The 18,779-nt window shown below is 31.8% G+C and overlaps 1 protein-coding gene across 2 annotated transcripts; it reads right to left on the reverse strand.

The window, feature by feature from the left end:
- Positions 1–809: 809 nt before the first annotated feature.
- On the reverse strand, positions 810–13,116 carry LOC129300804 (protein ZINC INDUCED FACILITATOR 1-like). Of its 2 annotated transcripts, XM_054939405.1 has the most exons (19): positions 12,976–13,116; positions 12,622–12,810; positions 11,430–11,470; positions 9,992–10,052; positions 9,795–9,897; positions 9,267–9,369; positions 8,584–8,637; positions 8,437–8,499; positions 7,999–8,048; positions 7,744–7,819; positions 7,195–7,276; positions 5,665–5,771; positions 4,725–4,812; positions 4,007–4,092; positions 3,805–3,912; positions 3,372–3,416; positions 3,169–3,257; positions 2,016–2,059; positions 810–1,080 (listed from the first exon to the last, which is right to left on the reverse strand). In XM_054939405.1, the coding sequence occupies exons 2-19, from the start codon at positions 12,782–12,784 to the stop codon at positions 971–973; spliced, it is 1,473 nt and encodes a 490-aa protein (XP_054795380.1). In that variant the 5' UTR covers positions 12,785–12,810; positions 12,976–13,116; the 3' UTR covers positions 810–970. The 2 variants fall into 2 exon arrangements, with proteins under 2 accessions (XP_054795380.1, XP_054795379.1); XM_054939404.1 differs by lacking the exons at positions 5,665–5,771; positions 7,195–7,276.
- Between the last annotated feature and the right edge of the window lie 5,663 nt (positions 13,117–18,779).

Consider the following 18,779-nt stretch of genomic DNA (forward strand, 5'->3'; position numbering starts at 1 on the left):
AAAAATTCTATACATGTCTGGGCTGAGCAATGTGCGGGCAGGGCTGGGCAGCAGGTAAGTTATGCAACCCTGCCCATTTAGCCCAGCCCAATATTTTATAATTTTTTTGTTAATTTTTTTATTAATTTCTTGCAAACTTTTCTATGATTTCTTGTTAATTTTTTTAACAAACTTATATATTATTGTTAATTCTCTCATATTTTGTTTTCCATTTTGCTTTAATTTTTCATGTATGTTCTTACAATTTTTTTATTTAGTTATGACGCATTTTTCCTCTTCCATTCATGCAAGTTGAGAATTGAGAAGAGGCTTTTTGTAAATTGAAGCCTATTCTTTAAAATTGTTATTTCTCATATGATGCTCCAAGCTTTTGTTATTTTAGATTATAGCTATTATTTTGAATTGAATTATGGATAAATTGATATTGTGTCAAGACTTGTGGTAGTTTTAGATTTCAAATTAGATGTTGAATTATGGATAATTGGATATTGTGGCTGTTATTGTGAATTTATAATTTATGATTTTATGGATGCTATTTTGAATTGATGTATAGGGTTATTATTGTTGATTTGTGATAGTTTTATTTTGAAATAATCAAAAGGGTTGTGATTTTATGAGCAGTGCAATTATTTGATGGGTTAAGCGGTCCAAAGTTATCCAACTAGCCCTGCCCAACCCAAATTAATAGAGTATTTTTACGGGTAGGGCTGGGCATCAGGCTGCAAAACATTCTTCAGGCTGGGCATCGGGCAGGGTCTTGTCCAACCCAACCCTGCCTATGTGCACCTCTAATGGAATGACCAACAACATACCAGAAATCCGCAGGAAAGGCTGGTACATGCATGCATATATATATATATATATATATATTGGTCCTATTAATTAGCCAGTAGCATCCCCTTCACAAAAATATCTCAGGATTGATGATTGCTTCATCACTGCATGGTTATGAAACATGTTATTAACATCATTATGACCGCTGTGATGGGGTTGTCTTTTTCTCAGCCAGGAATGGTTTGAACATCATCAGCAGGCCCAGTGCTTCCACTAGGTTCAGCACAAAAAACACCAAATGAGTACCTGTGGTTAAATGTCCCAACGTTAGTAAGCTTACAGAATTGCAGCTACTGAGCTACTTCTATGAAACACAAGGGATGGATATTCTAATATATGCAGTCAAGACATATGGGAATGGATCTGGTGCATTTCCATGCGGATTTCTTTTTTTTTTTTTTTACTATTAAAGAGATGTGAGAAATAAGAAAAAACTAGTTTTTAGCCCGCGCATTGCACGGGACATTAAGCGATTAGAAGACTAATTAAAAAAGGAATAGAGACATGAGGGGGGATCAAATGCCTAAATATGAAGTGGCTCTTTATTGAAAAAGTTAAGACTATTGAGACAAAATAAAGCTTCTCATGATTCTTCATTAACAAATAACTTTCTCTGGCAGATCATTAAAAAAAAAAAAAAAATCTACCACCAATTAACTTGTGTGCCTGCCATGTCAGGTCCTAATTGGGAAAGATTTTAATAAAATTGAATGTAATTATGCTTATATTTATTTATTTTTCATTAATTTGTATTTTAATAGGCAAAATAACAATTAAAAAAAATAAATCAAACCAAACAGAAAAAGTGACCCAAGCCTCAGACCTAGGCAGAGGTGCACCGCCAAAAAGTTTTCACTACTGTCAACAGGCCCACAACACACTCAATTAACAACGGATTAACTTAGATATTTTTTTCACCATAGTTTTACAGTAAATATGGATGGGATTTACAAGAAAGGAAGATGTGTACGGTGTTAATTAATAATAAAATAAGAGATGCATGCCATATTCCATGACATGGTGTTGAGTAGTAAAAAATGTATGCATTTTATTTTCTCATTCAAGAACTTTATCTCGAAAATCAAAAAAGCAATGTACCTAAGCATTTTCCCTCACTCTTTCAAGTCTTGAAACAGAATATGAAACAGAGTGCAGCACAAAAGATTAAATGAGCACCATACCCGGAAGGAAAGAAGCATTTAACCGCTTTTGCGACCAAGTTAATCTGCATCGACCAAGATCGTAATTAGTGAACTACAGATAAGTTTTATGGCACGTTTGGATTAATAAGAATTTAGATTTGAATTTGGATTTAGTTTAAATCCCTCATTTAGATACAACAAAATTCATGAATTTGGATTTTAATTCAAATTCAAATCCATTTCTTGTTGCAATTTCTTGTAATTTCAAATTTCCTCTATACCCTAGTTACTTGAAATTTCAGTCACTTCAAACATGTCATTCTCTTCGTGTTTCCACTATTAATGTCTCTATAACTTTCATATTTTTTTCTTATATTTCATTCTAGTCTCTTGTCTATTAAAAAATAAAGATAAACTTTTTTTCTATTTTTCATTTTTGTTTTGAATCTCAACCCATCTATCTTTTTTATTTGAAAATTTTTAAACTACACAAACAAAAGATTTTAAATACATGAATTTAAAATATAAGATTTCAAATATAAAATTTAAATCCAAATCTGTCAATCCAAACACTACCATAAAATATTGCATTTGCATGTTATGGAGAAGGCATGTTAACAGAAATGTGTTTCTCCATTTTCATTATAACCTCTAAAAACTCTCCAAGCAAAAGAAGACCAAGATTGTTCCTTTAAGATATATTCTCCTTAAACAACAGAAAGTTTGAACTGGCACTTTTAGAAATATGATAAAAGAACCTAGCAACTTTCAGACAGATAAGAATCAGATCAATCTAACAGATTATACATAGAACATCAACGGTAAAAGACTTCTGGACTTAAAATCACCCATAGAGTCTCAGGTTAATTAATGAAAACCTCCCACCAATTCACATTTACAATTTTTTTTCTTTATTTTTTGGTGAAATAAAAACCTTTTGGTTGACGAAAAAAGTAAATAAGCTGTTCTAGCTCCAAGGCAACATGCAGAGAACTTGGTATATGACTACCAACATAGGATTGCAGATCATAGATCATTAGGGGAAGAAATCAAACCACAGACCGTTTGGTCAATGTGGCTTGATCCAACCGATATTGAGCTAACCTTTGTTAGCACTTTTTTTTTTTTGGGGCTAAAAATGAAAATCCATTCAAAAAACAAAACAGGGAAAAAGAAATAAATGCACACTTACACTGCTCCACCTCCAGCAGGGCCAACTGCTTTGAAAAGTGACATAGCTGTCATAGCAATACCATTAGCCGCTCCTCTTTGGTGTTGTTCCTTTTTTTCCCCAATCAACAACCATATTAGCCCAACTCAATCATGATGATCTCATAACTTCTATAAGGAAGAAAAAAGTAACATTAAATAATGAACTGAACATGAAGAATTTACCACTGCTCTGTTTTGCAAAAGGAATAAACTGGTATCAATTATTGTCTGGCAAAGAAAAAAATTAACAATCAGGAAGATCATTATGTAGATATATGTTTCGTGAAGGAGATAGTATGCTGTTTTTGGCATTGTTACATGTTAAGACAACAATCGCCTTCTTCTCTTCTCTCTATTTTTTCCTTTTCTTTTATACTGAAAAAGTACAACTTATGAAGCATGAACACTTCAAAAGAGGAGTTGCATCATCGTCAAACAATCAGAAACTTGTGTTAGACACGACATGCCATTACATGATACTTATACAAGCAACTACAATTTATTGTGTTAATTTTCTGGCAACCTATAAAGATTATTCTATGCCAGCCATTTTACTTCACCTTAACCCCTCGATGTAACAATCTGGTTGGTGAAATCAAGAAACAGATGCACTTACAGGGAAACATAACATAAAGACGGAAGCAATAGTTATCACTAGATGCAGTGTGAAGCCAGATAACATCGCTATGAAAGGGTAACTTTGCAAGAGAGGGATGGATAAAGCCTGCACGTGGTACCCAAAAAATGGTAGAGATTAAAAAATACTGACAAGGAAAATGCTGCATCACAGTAACTATTGCATGATAGTGAAAGCTCACCGCTGCAATGCGAGCAAGATTAATGGGTCCAAATGCTTTCTCCATAGGTGAATAAAGGAAGATTTGACAGAGCAAAAGAGCAAATCCTAACCAGTTGACCAATGTTCAATGCTAATCAGCATAATCTCTACGTGATAAATACATCAATACATGGGAAGCAAGAAAACACAATTATATCATTGAAGTGCACATCTTTTCTATCTTAAACTAGTTGAATTTTTCATATATGTTGTACTTGCTGATTTTTCTTGTATGAGTATCAAGGAAGTCTGAACAAATCTACATTCATAAAAGAGGTTCAGTCAAAAACAATTTTATCAAACAATTTGATTTATAGTCTAGCACTACGTGATTGACGCTTTTAAAATTTGCACTGCAAGTTATGTTTTCTTTGAAGAAGTTGATAAGAAACACTAAAGAAACTTCATCAAAATTTTCTCAACAAAATACCAAAGTTCAGGTAATCGTCTAAAAGCATCTTACTCTTTAGTTACCAACGTTTGAAAATTAAATAACTGAAATTTACTCAACAAGATTTTTTTTTTTTTGGCCAAAAAGTTTACTCAACAAGATTGGATTACATGATATGCATAGTATATAGGATCTCATGCAAGCGGTTATGTTTATGTATAATGTTTGGGGTTGGAAGGTTAGGAAGTAAGTCCAATTTACAACAGTAATGTATATATCTGGAAATTCATTGTCATCAAGGATAAACCTGATATTGAAAGAACATCACCAACATCATCCGTTGTAAAGTTCAAACCCCCCAGCTCTAGAGGACTGACAGCCCATAATGAGAAAACCTGCAGAAAGTAAAACAGTGCTAACTTATAGCCTCAAGAAAAAAATGCAAGAACCTCATTTGCTCCACAAGGACGGGTTCATTAACAATTCAATGCTACATGAACTTTTTCAAAGATTGTGTCAAGGAGTATCGATTTGATAATCAATCACAGCATTTTTCAAGAATCAAGCTTAAAAGGAAGTTATTTTTCACTGCAAAATAACTACAAAGCGCAAAAGAAAGTTTTAGTGAGTCGCTATAAGACCATTGGTGCTATTTAGTTAACGAATGTTGGGCATTGAAGAGGCAAGAATGGCCAAAAAATAGGGATAGCAAAGATGAGAATGTTAAGATCAATATGTGGTCAAGGAAAAATTGGTGTGGCACCTACTAAGGAGAAAATGGTAAGAAATGTTGGGCATTGAAGAGGCAAGAATGGCCAAAAATAGGGATAGCAAAGATGAGAATGTTAAGATCAATGTCAAGGAAAATTGGTGTGGCACTACTAAGGAGAAAATGGTAAGAAATTGATTAGAGATTTGCAAAGAAAGCTCCTAGAGGCGTTGGATAAGAGAGTTAAGTAAATTGTCTTCAGCCCCATAAAGAGCTGCCTCTAGTAAGACACTTATCACTAGGGGTGCCTATCAAGGAGAAAATGGTAGAATTTGATTAAAGTGATTTAAACATGTGCAAATAAGGCCACTCTAGAAGAACTAGTTAAGAGAGTTCAACCGATCGTCTTTAGCCATATGTAAAAATATCGAGAGAGATTTAAGAAAGACATATCTAAGGAAGTTATAGAACGGTATTTCATGATGGACGATATATTTGAACAATTTACTATCGACCCAATATTAAGTAAGATGCATACCTCTGTATAAGCTATATCATGCAGCGAGAAAACACAATAAACAATGATGGATGACATCAAGGGCCAATTCAGGAGGATATTTCCACTTTTCTGAACTGTTTTTTTCTGTGACTTCATTTTCTAAAGCGTGGAAATGTTTAGGTGAAGAAGGGGTGAGATGGTTAACTAAATTATTTAATGTGATTTTACGGTCCAAGAAAATGCCTGATGAGTGGAGGAGAAGTACATTAATTCCTATTTATAAAAATAAAGGAGATATTCAGAATTGTACTAACTATAGAGGGATTAAACTCATGAGCCACACAATGAAATTGTGGGAGAAAGTAATTGAGCACAGGTTGAGATTGGAGACAAGTATTTCTGAGAATCAATTTGGTTTTATACCAGGTAGATCAACTACAGAGGCAATTATCTACTAAGGGGATTAATGGAAAAGTATCGTTGTAAAGATAAAGATCTACACATGGTTTTTATTGATTTGGAAAAAGCTTATGACCGTATACCAAGAGAAGTGCTTTGGAAAGCGTTGGAAAAAAGGGAGTACGGATTGCTTATATTAAAGCCATACAAGATATGTATGAGGGGGTAAAAACTAGTATAAGAACGCCTTGTGGTCAAACAAAGGATTTTCCTATCAAGATTGGACTACATCAGGGATCATCTCTGAGTCCTTATTTGTTCAACTTGATTTTAAATGTTTTGACGGAACATATTCAAGAGGAAATCCCGAAATGTATGCTCTTCGCGGATGATATAGTTCTTATAGCAGAGACAAGAGAAGAGGTTAATTGCAAACTTGAGTTATGGAGGAGGACATTGGAGTCGAAAGGTTTTCGTCTGAGTAGAAGTAAGACGGAATATTTATATTGTAAATTTGGTAAAAGACTATTCGAAAATAATTTGGAAGTGAAATTGGGAGATCAAATCATACCTCAAGTGGAAAGTTTAGATATTTGGGAGCCATTATTCAAAATGATGGCGAAATTAGTGGAGATATTTCGCATAGAATTCAAGCTGGGTGGTTTAATTGGAGAAAAGCTAAAGGAGTTATTTGTGACCGTAAGGTGCCTAATAAACTTAAAGGAAAGTTTTATCGTACTGCTATCAGACCGGCAATGTTATATAGTAGTGAATGCTGGGCTCTAACGGGACAGCAAGAGTATAAAGTTGGAGTAGCAGAGATGAGAATGTTACGATGGATGTGCGGACATACACGTAAAGATAAAATTCGAAATGAGCACATACGTGAAAAAGTGAGGGTGGCACCTATTGAGGAAAAAATGGTAGAAAATCAGTTGAGATGGTTTGGGCATGTACAAAGTAGACCAAGGGAGGCACCAGTGAGAAGAGTGGAACATATAACTTTGAGTCCGATTAAGAGAGGTAGAGGAAGGCCTAAGAGAACACTCTTGGAAGTTGTTGAACGTGATCTCTTAATTAATAATATTTCTAAAAGCTTAATAAATGATAGAGCACAATGGCGTCTTGCAATCCATGTAGCCGACCCCACCTAGTGGGATAAAGGCTTGTTTGTTGTTGTTGTTTTTTCATTTTCTAAAGCTTCCGCATCCTTATTGGACTCATTGCTAACATTGTGTTTGTGCAATGTTTCCTGCAGATTTTACAAAGAAAATACTAACATCAGAATGTAGCCGTTGGTGACACAGAAGGCAGACTTTTTGACAAAAATAAACAGCTCAAGATACAGTACATATAATTCTAGTGTTCTACTTTTAGTATATTATATGTTTATACGCAGAGATCCCTTAAATGAATAGTATATTATATTATATCTCTTAAATTAGGCAGAGCACAAATCATCCTAATTATATTCATGGTTGGCATGAATCCCAATTTAAAAGAGTTATGCTCAATAAGGACGGATGAAAAATACATTTTTGCATCTGATTACACTTTACCGTTTGTACTACCCTCTGTATTATTAACTAGACCTCAAGTCTTGTGCATTACATGTAACCTAAGGAGAAAGCTACACTATTCATCGCTTATAAACAGTAAGGTTTGCAACAGATATATTAATATATAGATAGGCATTCCAAGTTGTATGGATATGCATACCGGGAGCCAGATGCAGGAAACTAACACAGCAAGTGCAAAGGCTGAAATTACAAAGCAGGGCAAGAAGAACGGGAACCTGTGAGCCATTTGTTTTGGGACAATATATATATATATATCAGCATATCAACAAGAAAATCAAAATGAACAATGAAAGAAAAATTGAATAAAAAGGAAGCCAAAAAACTAATGTTTTTTTTTTTTTGTCAAAAGCAAAAGCTATTGTTATTATTTAAAATCAGGACCAAGTATACTCACTTATCAAATAAGGAGCCTTCTGGAAATACATGTGGATATTTCTCTACTGGCTGCAATACCAAATTTCCAAATTATTAGAAGAACAATTGGTAAGTGCGCTCCTGGGCATGTTTCCACATACATGCAACGAACAGTTTGGGAAGTATGATGAATGAGAAGGCTTACAGACACCTGTAAACTCTCTCTCTCTCTCTCTCTCTCTCTCTCTCTAATAATAAGAAGAAGAAGATAGAGACCAACTATTGATAAAGAGCAAGGATAAGTTGATTACAATTACTTTAGATGACAATGAATTTAAATTGTAGATAGCGATAAACACCTAATCCATTAGAAATTCGGCTTTGGGTTTCTCAGCACAAAAAAATCATCTCATGCCCCTCTGAAAAAGCCACCTGTTCTCAAGATCTAGTTTGCTGCACAGGGCAAGGAAAAAAGTACCTGAGCCAAATAACCTCCCAATGCTGGACCAAGGACTAAAGCTATGCCCCAAGCTGAACTGAACTGAAACCATATCACACAATCAAATTATCATAAATAACAAGTACATATAGGAACTATTAGTAGACCAAAGTAAACTATGCTTACAGTAGCGAGTCCTTGAGCCTGGTGTTCTTCTCGAAAGATTTCAGTGGCAAAAGCCTAGTGGCACTAAATGTTGTTACACAACAGAACAGGCTATTGTAAAGAAAAAATAAAATGATGGACTGACTTCAAGTATGCAAATTCAACTTCTCATTGAGGCCTGGTGCTATCAAATGAAAATTTGAGTGAATTGATATTTTAGACCTCAAAAGTCAAAAGATACACTCAATCCCAATTTGGTCTCCCGAAGTTTGAATGTCCCATTGACGTCCTCCAAAGAGCTTTCCATCTTCAATACCGTCCTCACAATAAGCCCTTTAAAAAAAGAACGAACAAAGTGGATGATATGGGTTAATGTGTAGTTAATAAGGCCATTAGATGCCCAATTATCTTCAACCTTGATACTGCAGCAAAACAGCATGGTGCGCTGTTATGTGCATGTTTTAAATGACGATTAGGCACTTAACGATCACATCAGGTCTTCATAAAGAAAAGTCACCCTTCTCTGTCAGTTATTTATTAACATGCTTATTGTGAAAACGTTATTGAAGACAAGTTATCCTTTGAACAAGTAAAATGACACCTTAAAACTTTGGAGGACCAAATAGAGATAGTCTATCTTTTAATGACAAAAAAAACAGTTCACTCAACAAACTGTTCTTATCTGGTACATCCATAAATGGTACCTTGATTGTCCCAAGTGAACCATTTAAGCTTCCAAGAAGAAATCTTGTGATAACAGCCATCCAAAAGCTCGTGCTTAGGCCAAATAGTGTGTTAAAAACAACACTGAACTCAAATCATAATCAATATCAATATGGATAACTTCATTGACATGGTATTGTAAAGAGGAATGACATAACGAAAGGGAAAAAAACAATGGATGAAGTAAGGAGAGAAACTACCAAGACAACCTTATTTTAACTAGTCTCAAAAAACTGACATACAATTAGTTAAAGAACTATTTATAGGAAGATCATTACAAGAACTAAAATAAAATAAATAAAGCAGAGAATACACAATCAAAATATATATAAAAGAAAAAAGTCCCAACATGAACTAAATAATCACCGATTTTCTATGTATTTAACTCTCCTTTTTCGTGCCTGGAGTAAGTCTTCCATAATTTCATTTCTCCAAACAATATTTTTTTTATTCTCTATTATATTTTAGAGCTTAAAAGAAATCATCCAAATCAGGGGTAGTGTACTTACACTACTATAGTTCCTATGACTATAGTATATTTTCGACCATAACGATCAGCCACTATCCCCCAGGCTACAGATGTCAATCCTCTGCCAAGCATGAATGAAGAGCCTACAACATAATTCTTATGGAGATCAGCATTTTAAGATCTTATAAATCCCTCTAATAGACATCAATGGAATGGAAGGACTAAAAGGAACTTTACCTAGATAGCCAGCATAGGAGCCAATGTCTGCCTCCGTTTTTGCAACACCAAAATCTCTTACCTGCGAGTAATTTTCTTTTTTTTTTTTAATAATTCATCTTACACACTGGAGTATTGAGAATGCTCCTGGATGATCAAAAGTAAGAAGTAATATAGTTTATAAAGACTAACCAAAAGCTTTATTTCTTGAGTTATTTCATAAAGAACGTAGAAGGTAAAGCAATACTTTTTAACAGTTCAAGTGATCAATTAGACCATTTGATAGCCTGCCTGAATTGAGATTTGTTGTAGCGGTCTCTTCTAGAGATAAATGTTCCTCAACATTTACCAAGGCACTACCCAGCTGCACTTCAACTAATACCATTTAGGATTATTCAAAGGGCAACACTTAAGTACTTAGCCCTATATACTTAATGTACTATATCATCCAACTAAATTAAAACAAGTGGATTTTAATGTGTTTATAATCTTAATGACAAGATTTGTTATAAAATAAATAAGATATAAATGATCCACATGTCTTGATTTAATTGTAAACAAGCATCTCAAGTACATAAAGCTAAGTATATAAGTTTTTCCCTTATTCAAATACATACGTTTTTCAACCATCCCACCAGTAAGTCATTCATGAAATTTCAAGAAATTAAATTCCCGTTTTAGTCAACAATAGTAGACTAGTAGGCGTCCCAAAAAAAAAAAAAAATCTTACTGCTTGCACAAAATTGCTCCCCCCCCCCCCCAAGCTACGAAGGAAATGAAGGGGGTGTATACTTATAGTTCATCATTTTTCAAAAAAACAAAAAGAAACGAAACAAGGATTATCTGCTAAAGTTTCTCCAGCTACAGACCAACAAATTGGAAGATGTAAATATAGACTAGACAGATTTTCTCATGCATTTGCATAAAGTTTAAGGAATGAGCCGCCATTATGAATAGTCCAACTTGTAAAAGATTTTTATTACGTATCGATACTTCAATATATTTATTCAAATGCCAAAATTTATTAGGAAAATAAAAAATATTAACCTCAAGAAAATTAATCAAATCAACTGCTTACTAGATTTTGTTCCCATCTTGAAGCAAGTGGCTGCCGCTTTCAAAACTTAATGTGCATATTAAAAATAAAGCATGAAAAATTGAAATTGAAATAATAAATCAAGGATATCCAAAAGGGGAAAAAATCCCATCTATGTATAACAAAAAAATTGGATCAAGAGGCACTCGCTTTCAATACCTGACGTGCACGTTAAAAAGGAGCAGGCACTTAATTTTTTTTTTATTAATAAGGAGAAAATAAAACATAAAAAAAAAATTGATGTTGAACTTAATAATGTACAATATCCAAACACAAAAAAGAAAAAGAAAAATCTGCCATCCATGGCTATAATATAGCGCATCAAGAAGGTAGCAGTAAAGGCAAATGAAAAACCAAACTCACCATGAAATAAAGGAATGGAAAGATACATGTTATAGGCAGCGCTGTACAAAGCACAAGAAAAGAAAAACAAATGAGGTGCTCAACAAGAAAGGGAAAAAATGAAAAACAACATCAAACTAACTGATGACTAAAAAGTTTATGCACACAAATCGTGGGTGGAAAAAATCACATCGGGAGAACTACCTTTAAGTGAACTTGATAATGTTGAACCTTTGACCAAATAGTTGTATAAAAACATATACAGTTTGATAATAAATACTCGATTGAAAAAGAAAAAGTAAGCTTTTGTTTGTCTTGAAACTATTTCGTGACTTAAATCAGTCATCAAGGATTTCTCCTCTCTCCAAAAAAAGAAAGGAAGAAAAAACACGAACAATAATTAGATTTAGATTAATTTTGGGCTTTCAAACTGAGTGGAAGAATTAGAAAAACACCATAATATTCAAACAAAAGCCAAGAAGGTCTTCTTGAATTTAAAGGAACAATATGTTGCTATCACAAAATCGGGGGAAAAGATAATATAAATCAAAGGATTAGCTTATGAATTAAATTTTTTTCTGCTGAACTGAACCGAAGAACCAAGGGACTTCTCATTTCTTAAATTTCATAGGCAGCCAATGACCTCCGATTCAAATCAACCAAAGTTGAGAAGCCCATTATAATTTTGGAAAAATGACATGCAAGGACCTTGCTAGAGACATAAAGACAGTCAAATATCTCAAATTAAAAATAAAGTATTTTACGTCTAAAAAAACAACAAAATGCCCAAAAATTCGAATACAAAAATCGAAAGTTTAATTGTAAATAACGAAAGTAAAGTCAGTTTATCTAAAGCTCCATTTTTGGATTCCCAAATTTCAGTCGAGCAGAGAGACATTTTGGTTCATATCATTTTTCTTTATGAATCAATAAAGAACCTTAGTCCTTAATTGTCATTTCTTAAATTAGGAGTTGAGTGGCGCGCTTCGTCCTTGTCATTTTCCCCATAATTTCACTACAAAGAAGACCTCTTCTCTTGTTGCCAATCACTACATGTGGTAGCAGTAGCACATATAGTCATATAGCGATCAAAATAGGTCAACGTAGTTCAAATTTCAAAAACATATGAATGAAGCACTTCAAGATCACATTGATTCTTCTGACCGGACAAAAATAAGTTTGAGAATGTTAGATTGTTAACTTAAATACTTACTGGCGCACATAGTTAGCATCCATATATAGAAAAGATACTTCACTGGTGATCCTCGGTTCATTTCTTTGGCTCGATCCACCTTACACCCTGGGCAGTTCTCGTAGTACCGAATCTTCAGCAATGGCTCTCTACTGCTGCTATCTTCATTATAATCGTCCGTCATATTCGATTTCCGCGAAATTCTGCTTCCTAAACATTTAGATTTTTTTTGCCCGATTCAGAAAACGCTAAAACCCTCCAGAAATTAAAATCAGAAGAAGACATCTGAGAAATAATGAGGGCGTTTTGCTTGTTTCCAAGACCACGGAAGCGAAGAACCAGAACGTGAGACGAAAACTAAAAGAAGAAACTTACAGAGTTCTGGAGAAATTGCTGGAGGAGATGGTGAAGAAGCTTGCTGTGTGTATTGGAGAAAACAATAGCATATGAAAGAAAGTCCATGGCGATGTATGATTGATTGGAGAGAAATAATAACAAATGGAAAGTTGATACTGTTTGAAAGAAAAATAATTGGAGACACTCCTCGAAGAATTAGTTCTTATCTAACTGTCGCAGAATCATTCAAAGACTCACGAGGACTTTCGCGCCACAACAAATTGACCCGCGCTATGCTCCGATTCTATTTTTTTTTTTAATATTTTAATATATTGAGTGGAAAATAAGGGGAGGAATGAGTGCAGGATTTCAAAGATCAATTCAATCTCAGTCTCCAAAAACTTCAAAATTTTAGTAGTAAAAATTTCATATTTGTATTAAGATACTAAAATTTAAAATTAATTAATTAATTTTAAACATGTGAAATGCTATGTCCAATATAAAATTTACAAAAGTCAAATTATTTATAAATCACCTATAAAGAGAAATTATTGCATAATCATAGTGCACATCATTATTTATATATTATCTAATAAAAATATGTCAGGTAAAATTCAATTTAATCTTTTATAATTATATCTTATTTATGTTATTTTTTATTATTTTAATTTATTATATTTTTTACTCTCCCTTCATTCATAATGATGTAAAAAGAGAAAATACTGGGAATTTAAAAAGGCACTCTATTTTCCAAAAAAAAAAATCACTAAAACTAAGAAAAAATCACAATCATTGACCCGTGAAAAACTTTTTAGTAAAAAATAAAAAAATCAAAATATTCTAATTTTAGATTGTAGGATCAGAGGGCTAAATTGTAAATAAATTCAAATGTAAAATGATAAAAATACCCTTTTTTTAAAAGTTAACCCCACAATCATGGTCGCTAATTTAAATAGTAAAGAGCCGGGTGGCCTAGGGAGCTTGCATCCATGATCCTTTGGCTACCTAAAATATTATAGCCATCAAGTTACAAAGTCTGTTTAATCATACTACAAGTCGTTTTCTTTGATGGTCACCTTTTCCATTTAAGTTAATTGGTTACCGAAGCCAATGATTGTGGGGTTAAAAAAAAGGTACTTTTGGGCTCGTTTGATTGTTGTTTTTAGTTTTTGTTTTCAAAAATTGTTTTATAAAACGATTTTAAAATTTGTTTTTGAGAACAAATAAAAAAAACTTATTTGATAATAGTAATTCAAAAATAGTTTTGTAAACTTATGAGATAGGTGATTTTTTTTTTTATCGAGACAAAATTACAATGTTTGTCATTAACGAGAACAATTATCATTTCTTGTTTTCCATTTTTCACTGAAAAACTAAAAAAATGAATAAAAACAGTTAAAAATTGTTTTGGTTTTCTTGTATTTAAAAAAAATTAAAACTGTTTTCAAAATAAAAATTTAAATATCATAACCAAACAAGTTTTTTTGTTTTAAAAATATTAAAATAAAAAACAATTTTTAAAAATAATAAACAAACAGGCTCGTCATTTTACACCCAAATTTATTTACTTTTTAGTACTCTAGACTTGCCATGTAAAATCAAAATGTTTTGGTCATTTTTTGTGAAAAAGTTGCTCTAAAGCTCCTTGATTTTTATTTTCCCAAAAAAAATATTAATTGAATTGATGTAATTTTATTAAAGAGAATATGAATGAGGTAATGCTCTTGATTTATGCAAAAAATTTTCCAAAAAAATATTTATCAGTATAATTATTTATTATTTTTTGAATTTATATTAACATAAATTGATTTTTTTTAAAATTAGATGGACTCAATATAAAGATTGAAATAATATTGTAAAATTTACTTCAGGATTTAATTTTTATAAATAGGACAAAATACTGGAACAGCTTTTCATAGTCTATAACTCTATACCGCTCAAAATGAACTAGAAGGCGCAGGTGATAAAAGTGAATTTTTTTATTTAAAAAAAGACATAGTAGACCTTGTTTGTTTGATAATGAGCTAATTAATTAAGATATATAATGAAATTTGAACATTATTAAAGTGATCAAATAGATAGAGTCAAAGATCTATGATAAAGTTGATATTGACTATTTATCCGACAAAATTAGCTGCTCTTCACGCTCTGCATAGTTGTCACATCACATATCATTCCATCAGTCGTGTAATTTAACAGCATTAATTTATTTTAAAATATTAAAAATGACTTAGATAAATTAACAAAACGTTAAATATTAAAATGAAATGATAGAGCGGGCTTGAGCTTGACCTTAAGTTTGAGCTTGACTTAGGTTTAAACTTGCTCACTCAAATTAATTTATCTCAAAAGATCAAATAAATAACTCCTTCAAATATATATAGGAATAAAAATTACATTATCATCTTAAAATATACTATTTGAAGTGATAAAGTGGGTTTGAATTAGGTAAAAAAAATGATTGAGTAGAGCTTAGTTGCTTTGTGTAATGAAATTGGAGTTAAAAGGGTAAAAATGTCTTAAGATTATTTTTTTTAGGAGCACTTAGTATTTTAAATTTTTTTTAGAATAATTTTATCATGAAACTTTAAAAATCAAGTAATTTTGCTCTGTCATCAATGTTGACCATTAATTAATCGTGTGTTTAACTTTAACTATCACTTGGCTACCGTGTGACATTTTTAAAAAATTAAAAAAATATATATATACACATGGCTCTCTTATTCCTTAGTTATCTCCAGCTTTTCTTCTTACTCAATCATCTTCTCTTCCTCAATCGCTAGAGATTACACACGGACTTGATGAAATTGACGAGTGAGCATACCCAACTTCTCACACCCACTATTAATTAAAGTCGAAAATTCGGGCGGGCCGAGCCTATTCAGACCAAGCCCAAATAGGCCCAGCCTGAATAAGCCCAAACCCAAACAGGCCCAACTCCTTGAAAAGCCCGAATAGCCAAGCTCAACCCAAATTCTTTCGGGCTTCGAGCGGCCCGAATACCCGAATTTAATTTTTAAAATTATTTTTAATTATTTTTTACTTTGAAATTAATTATTTTATTTTATAAAAAATATAAAATATATTTTTTTAAAACTTAAATGATGTCTAGGACTCAAATATATGGTATTTTAGTATAAAATGATCTAAAACTTAAAGAATTAATTAATATTTATTATATTTTATATATTTTTTAAAAAATATAATTTTTTATTCGGATATTCGAGCCAAGCCCGAACCTGAACGAGCTTGGCCCGAATAGGCCCGAATATAAAAAAATATCATTTTTTTAAGCCCGATCCTAAAATTTTTCGGGCCAATTCGGACTAGCTCGTCGGGCTTGGCCCGAATTACCGGATTTACTATTAATCTTGTCTACATCCAATAATGCGAAGTTAGAAGAAGAGCTAGAATTTGAGACCATGGTTAGAATCACATGTGAATCTTTTTAAAAGTAATGATCAACAAATGATCATATTAATTGTAGTGCAAAATTTCACTCTTTTCAAAAGTTTAAGGTAACAAGTGTTTTTTTGTGTAAAAAAATTTCAATGTATTTTTGTCCGTTAACCCATAAAACTAAAGGAAAAATAATATAATTAAGTAAAAGGTAATTAAATTTGAATATTAATTATTGAAGTGATAAAGTAGATGAGGTCAAAGGAAAAAAAAAAAGTGATGCAATAGATATTGACAATTTGACATCAACAAGAAACTCATGAGAAATGTTACACTCATGGACTTACCGACAAACAGATTGAGTATTGAGTAAGTACCTAAAAATATTAATAAAATACAACAATTTTATTGCCTTTTTGATGAGACCATAGAATGTAAAAAAAAGAAAAAACACTATGATATGTCCCTATAGTTTCATGTCTTTTTGGTTTTAATCTTTGAAGTTTGTTTTCGTTGTTCTTGATTCCTATAGTTTCATGTCATTTTGACTTTAGTCCCTAAAGTTTGTTTTAATCCCTAATTACACCTAAAAAATACTGAGGTGTAATTAATATCATTAATTATTATGTAGAGATGTTACTCTTATGCTTAGTTGGCAATGAATTATAAGTCATTAGGTTTTTATTTTCCCTAGCCCATAAGATAAACTGCAGACATGAGCGAAAGGACTACTTCAAAGACATACGTTTAACTGCTTCAAATGGAAGACATAATGAGAAGATATGATCGATGAACTTAGGAGGAGATGCAAAGAGGAGAGCTAGGGTAGAGGAGACGTTGTGATGACTGATCGTGTAAGGTTTCTTAATTCCAGTTATGTACCAGCTAAGTATAAGAATAATACCTCTGCATAATAATTAATAGTGTTAATTACACCTCAGCATTTTTGACGACGTTAATAACAGGAGGGACTAAAGTTTTGGGCGACAGAAATTATAAGGACCAGGAACAACAAAAACAAATTTTAAAGACTAAAACCAAAACGAGATAAAACTATAGGGACCAAGAACAATGAAAACACAAAAACTAAAAAGATATGAAACTATAGGGACCTATCATAGTGTTTTCCTAAAAAAATATCATTTAGATCACTTGACCAAATTTAATTAAAAAGAAAGGCTGAGAAACTCTAAAATTTCACATGGTCTAAGATCACTATAATAAAATTAAAATGCTAAGGAAAATCAACTAGTTATCCCTACTGAAAGATAGTTCATTAATATAAGTTATTTGTTTCCTTATATACTGTTGTTTATTAACTAACATTAAGCTGTTCATTACCCTATTGTATGTTGTTTGTTCATTACTTTCAATTGATTTCATTTCGAGTATTTGTAACATCACAATTTAAATTTTAATAGTTAATTTAGATTAATAGAAATTTTAAAAAAATATTTAAAGGTAAGCAAATTAGTAGGAGATGATTATTAAATCTAACTTAGAATATAATTCTAAATTAAAATTAAACAAAAATTAAATTAAAATTAATTAAAAATAATAAAAAAATATTATTAAATTATTATTATTATAATAAAAAAGAAAAGGTATTAAAAAAAAGAAAGGAAGAAGAAGAAGAAGAAGAACGAGATTGCTTTCGACGGCCGCATAATGATTACATATAAAATAATAAAAAAAAAGAAAGAAGAGAGAGGAAAGAAGAAATAATAAAAAAAAGTGAGACCCACTAAATTTTTATAAAAACTCACCTGTTTCCTTCTTTCTTCATTCTTTCCTTCGTGCGTGAGCTGAGGCAGAGTGAGCGTGAGTCGCTGGTGTGGGAGATCTGAGTTTTTAATGTAAGAGTTTTTAATAGGATATTTAGGGTGTGATTTCAAGTTTTTCAAGACTAAGTAAGTATTCTAAAATTTTTTCTAGTCATCCTCCCTCTTTGGTTTCTGAGTTTGTAGTGGTAAAAAATTTAAGATTTGGAAGAGGGATGAATTTATGTTGAATAAATATAGTTTTTGATGTTGCTAGTAGTATAATCAATATTCTAGAGTATAATTCGTTGATGATCTTTGAATTTTGTGCTTATGGATCAAATTTTAAACTAGATTTTTATTAAATCTGAAAATATATATTGATTTATTGAGGTTTAGATGATTATTTGGGATGCTGAGAAATAAATTTTATGACTATAGGATTATGATTCTAAGCTAGAGACTCAATTTTAATTTTTAAGCATTTTATGTGCGAATTTATAAAATAAAAAGAAAATTTTGATAATAGAAATTCGTTTGGAATTTTGAAAGTTGATTTTTAGATTATTAATGTTTATTGATAATTAAAAGAGGAGTTAAAACATTTTTTACTTAGTATTAACTCTAGCTTTGTATTAAGATTGAGATTAGGAATTATGTTACATTTTTAATTCTATTATTAGA

Source organism: Prosopis cineraria, unplaced genomic scaffold (genome assembly GCF_029017545.1).
Source record: "Prosopis cineraria cultivar Desert tree isolate PC_DT_omini unplaced genomic scaffold, ASM2901754v1 PC1755, whole genome shotgun sequence".
Taxonomy (NCBI): Eukaryota; Viridiplantae; Streptophyta; class Magnoliopsida; order Fabales; family Fabaceae; genus Prosopis; species Prosopis cineraria.

Coding starts and splice junctions, on each gene's coding strand:
- LOC129300804 (XM_054939405.1), bottom strand. CDS start 12,784: ATGACGGACGATTATAATGAAGATAGCAGCAGTAGAGAGCCATTGCTG. Junction 10,053..11,429: donor TTCCATTCCTTTATTTCATG/GTGAGTTTGGTT, acceptor AATTACTCGCAG/GTAAGAGATTTTGGTGTTGC. Junction 8,638..9,266: donor GTTCACTTGGGACAATCAAG/GTACCATTTATG, acceptor TAGTGCCACTAG/GCTTTTGCCACTGAAATCTT.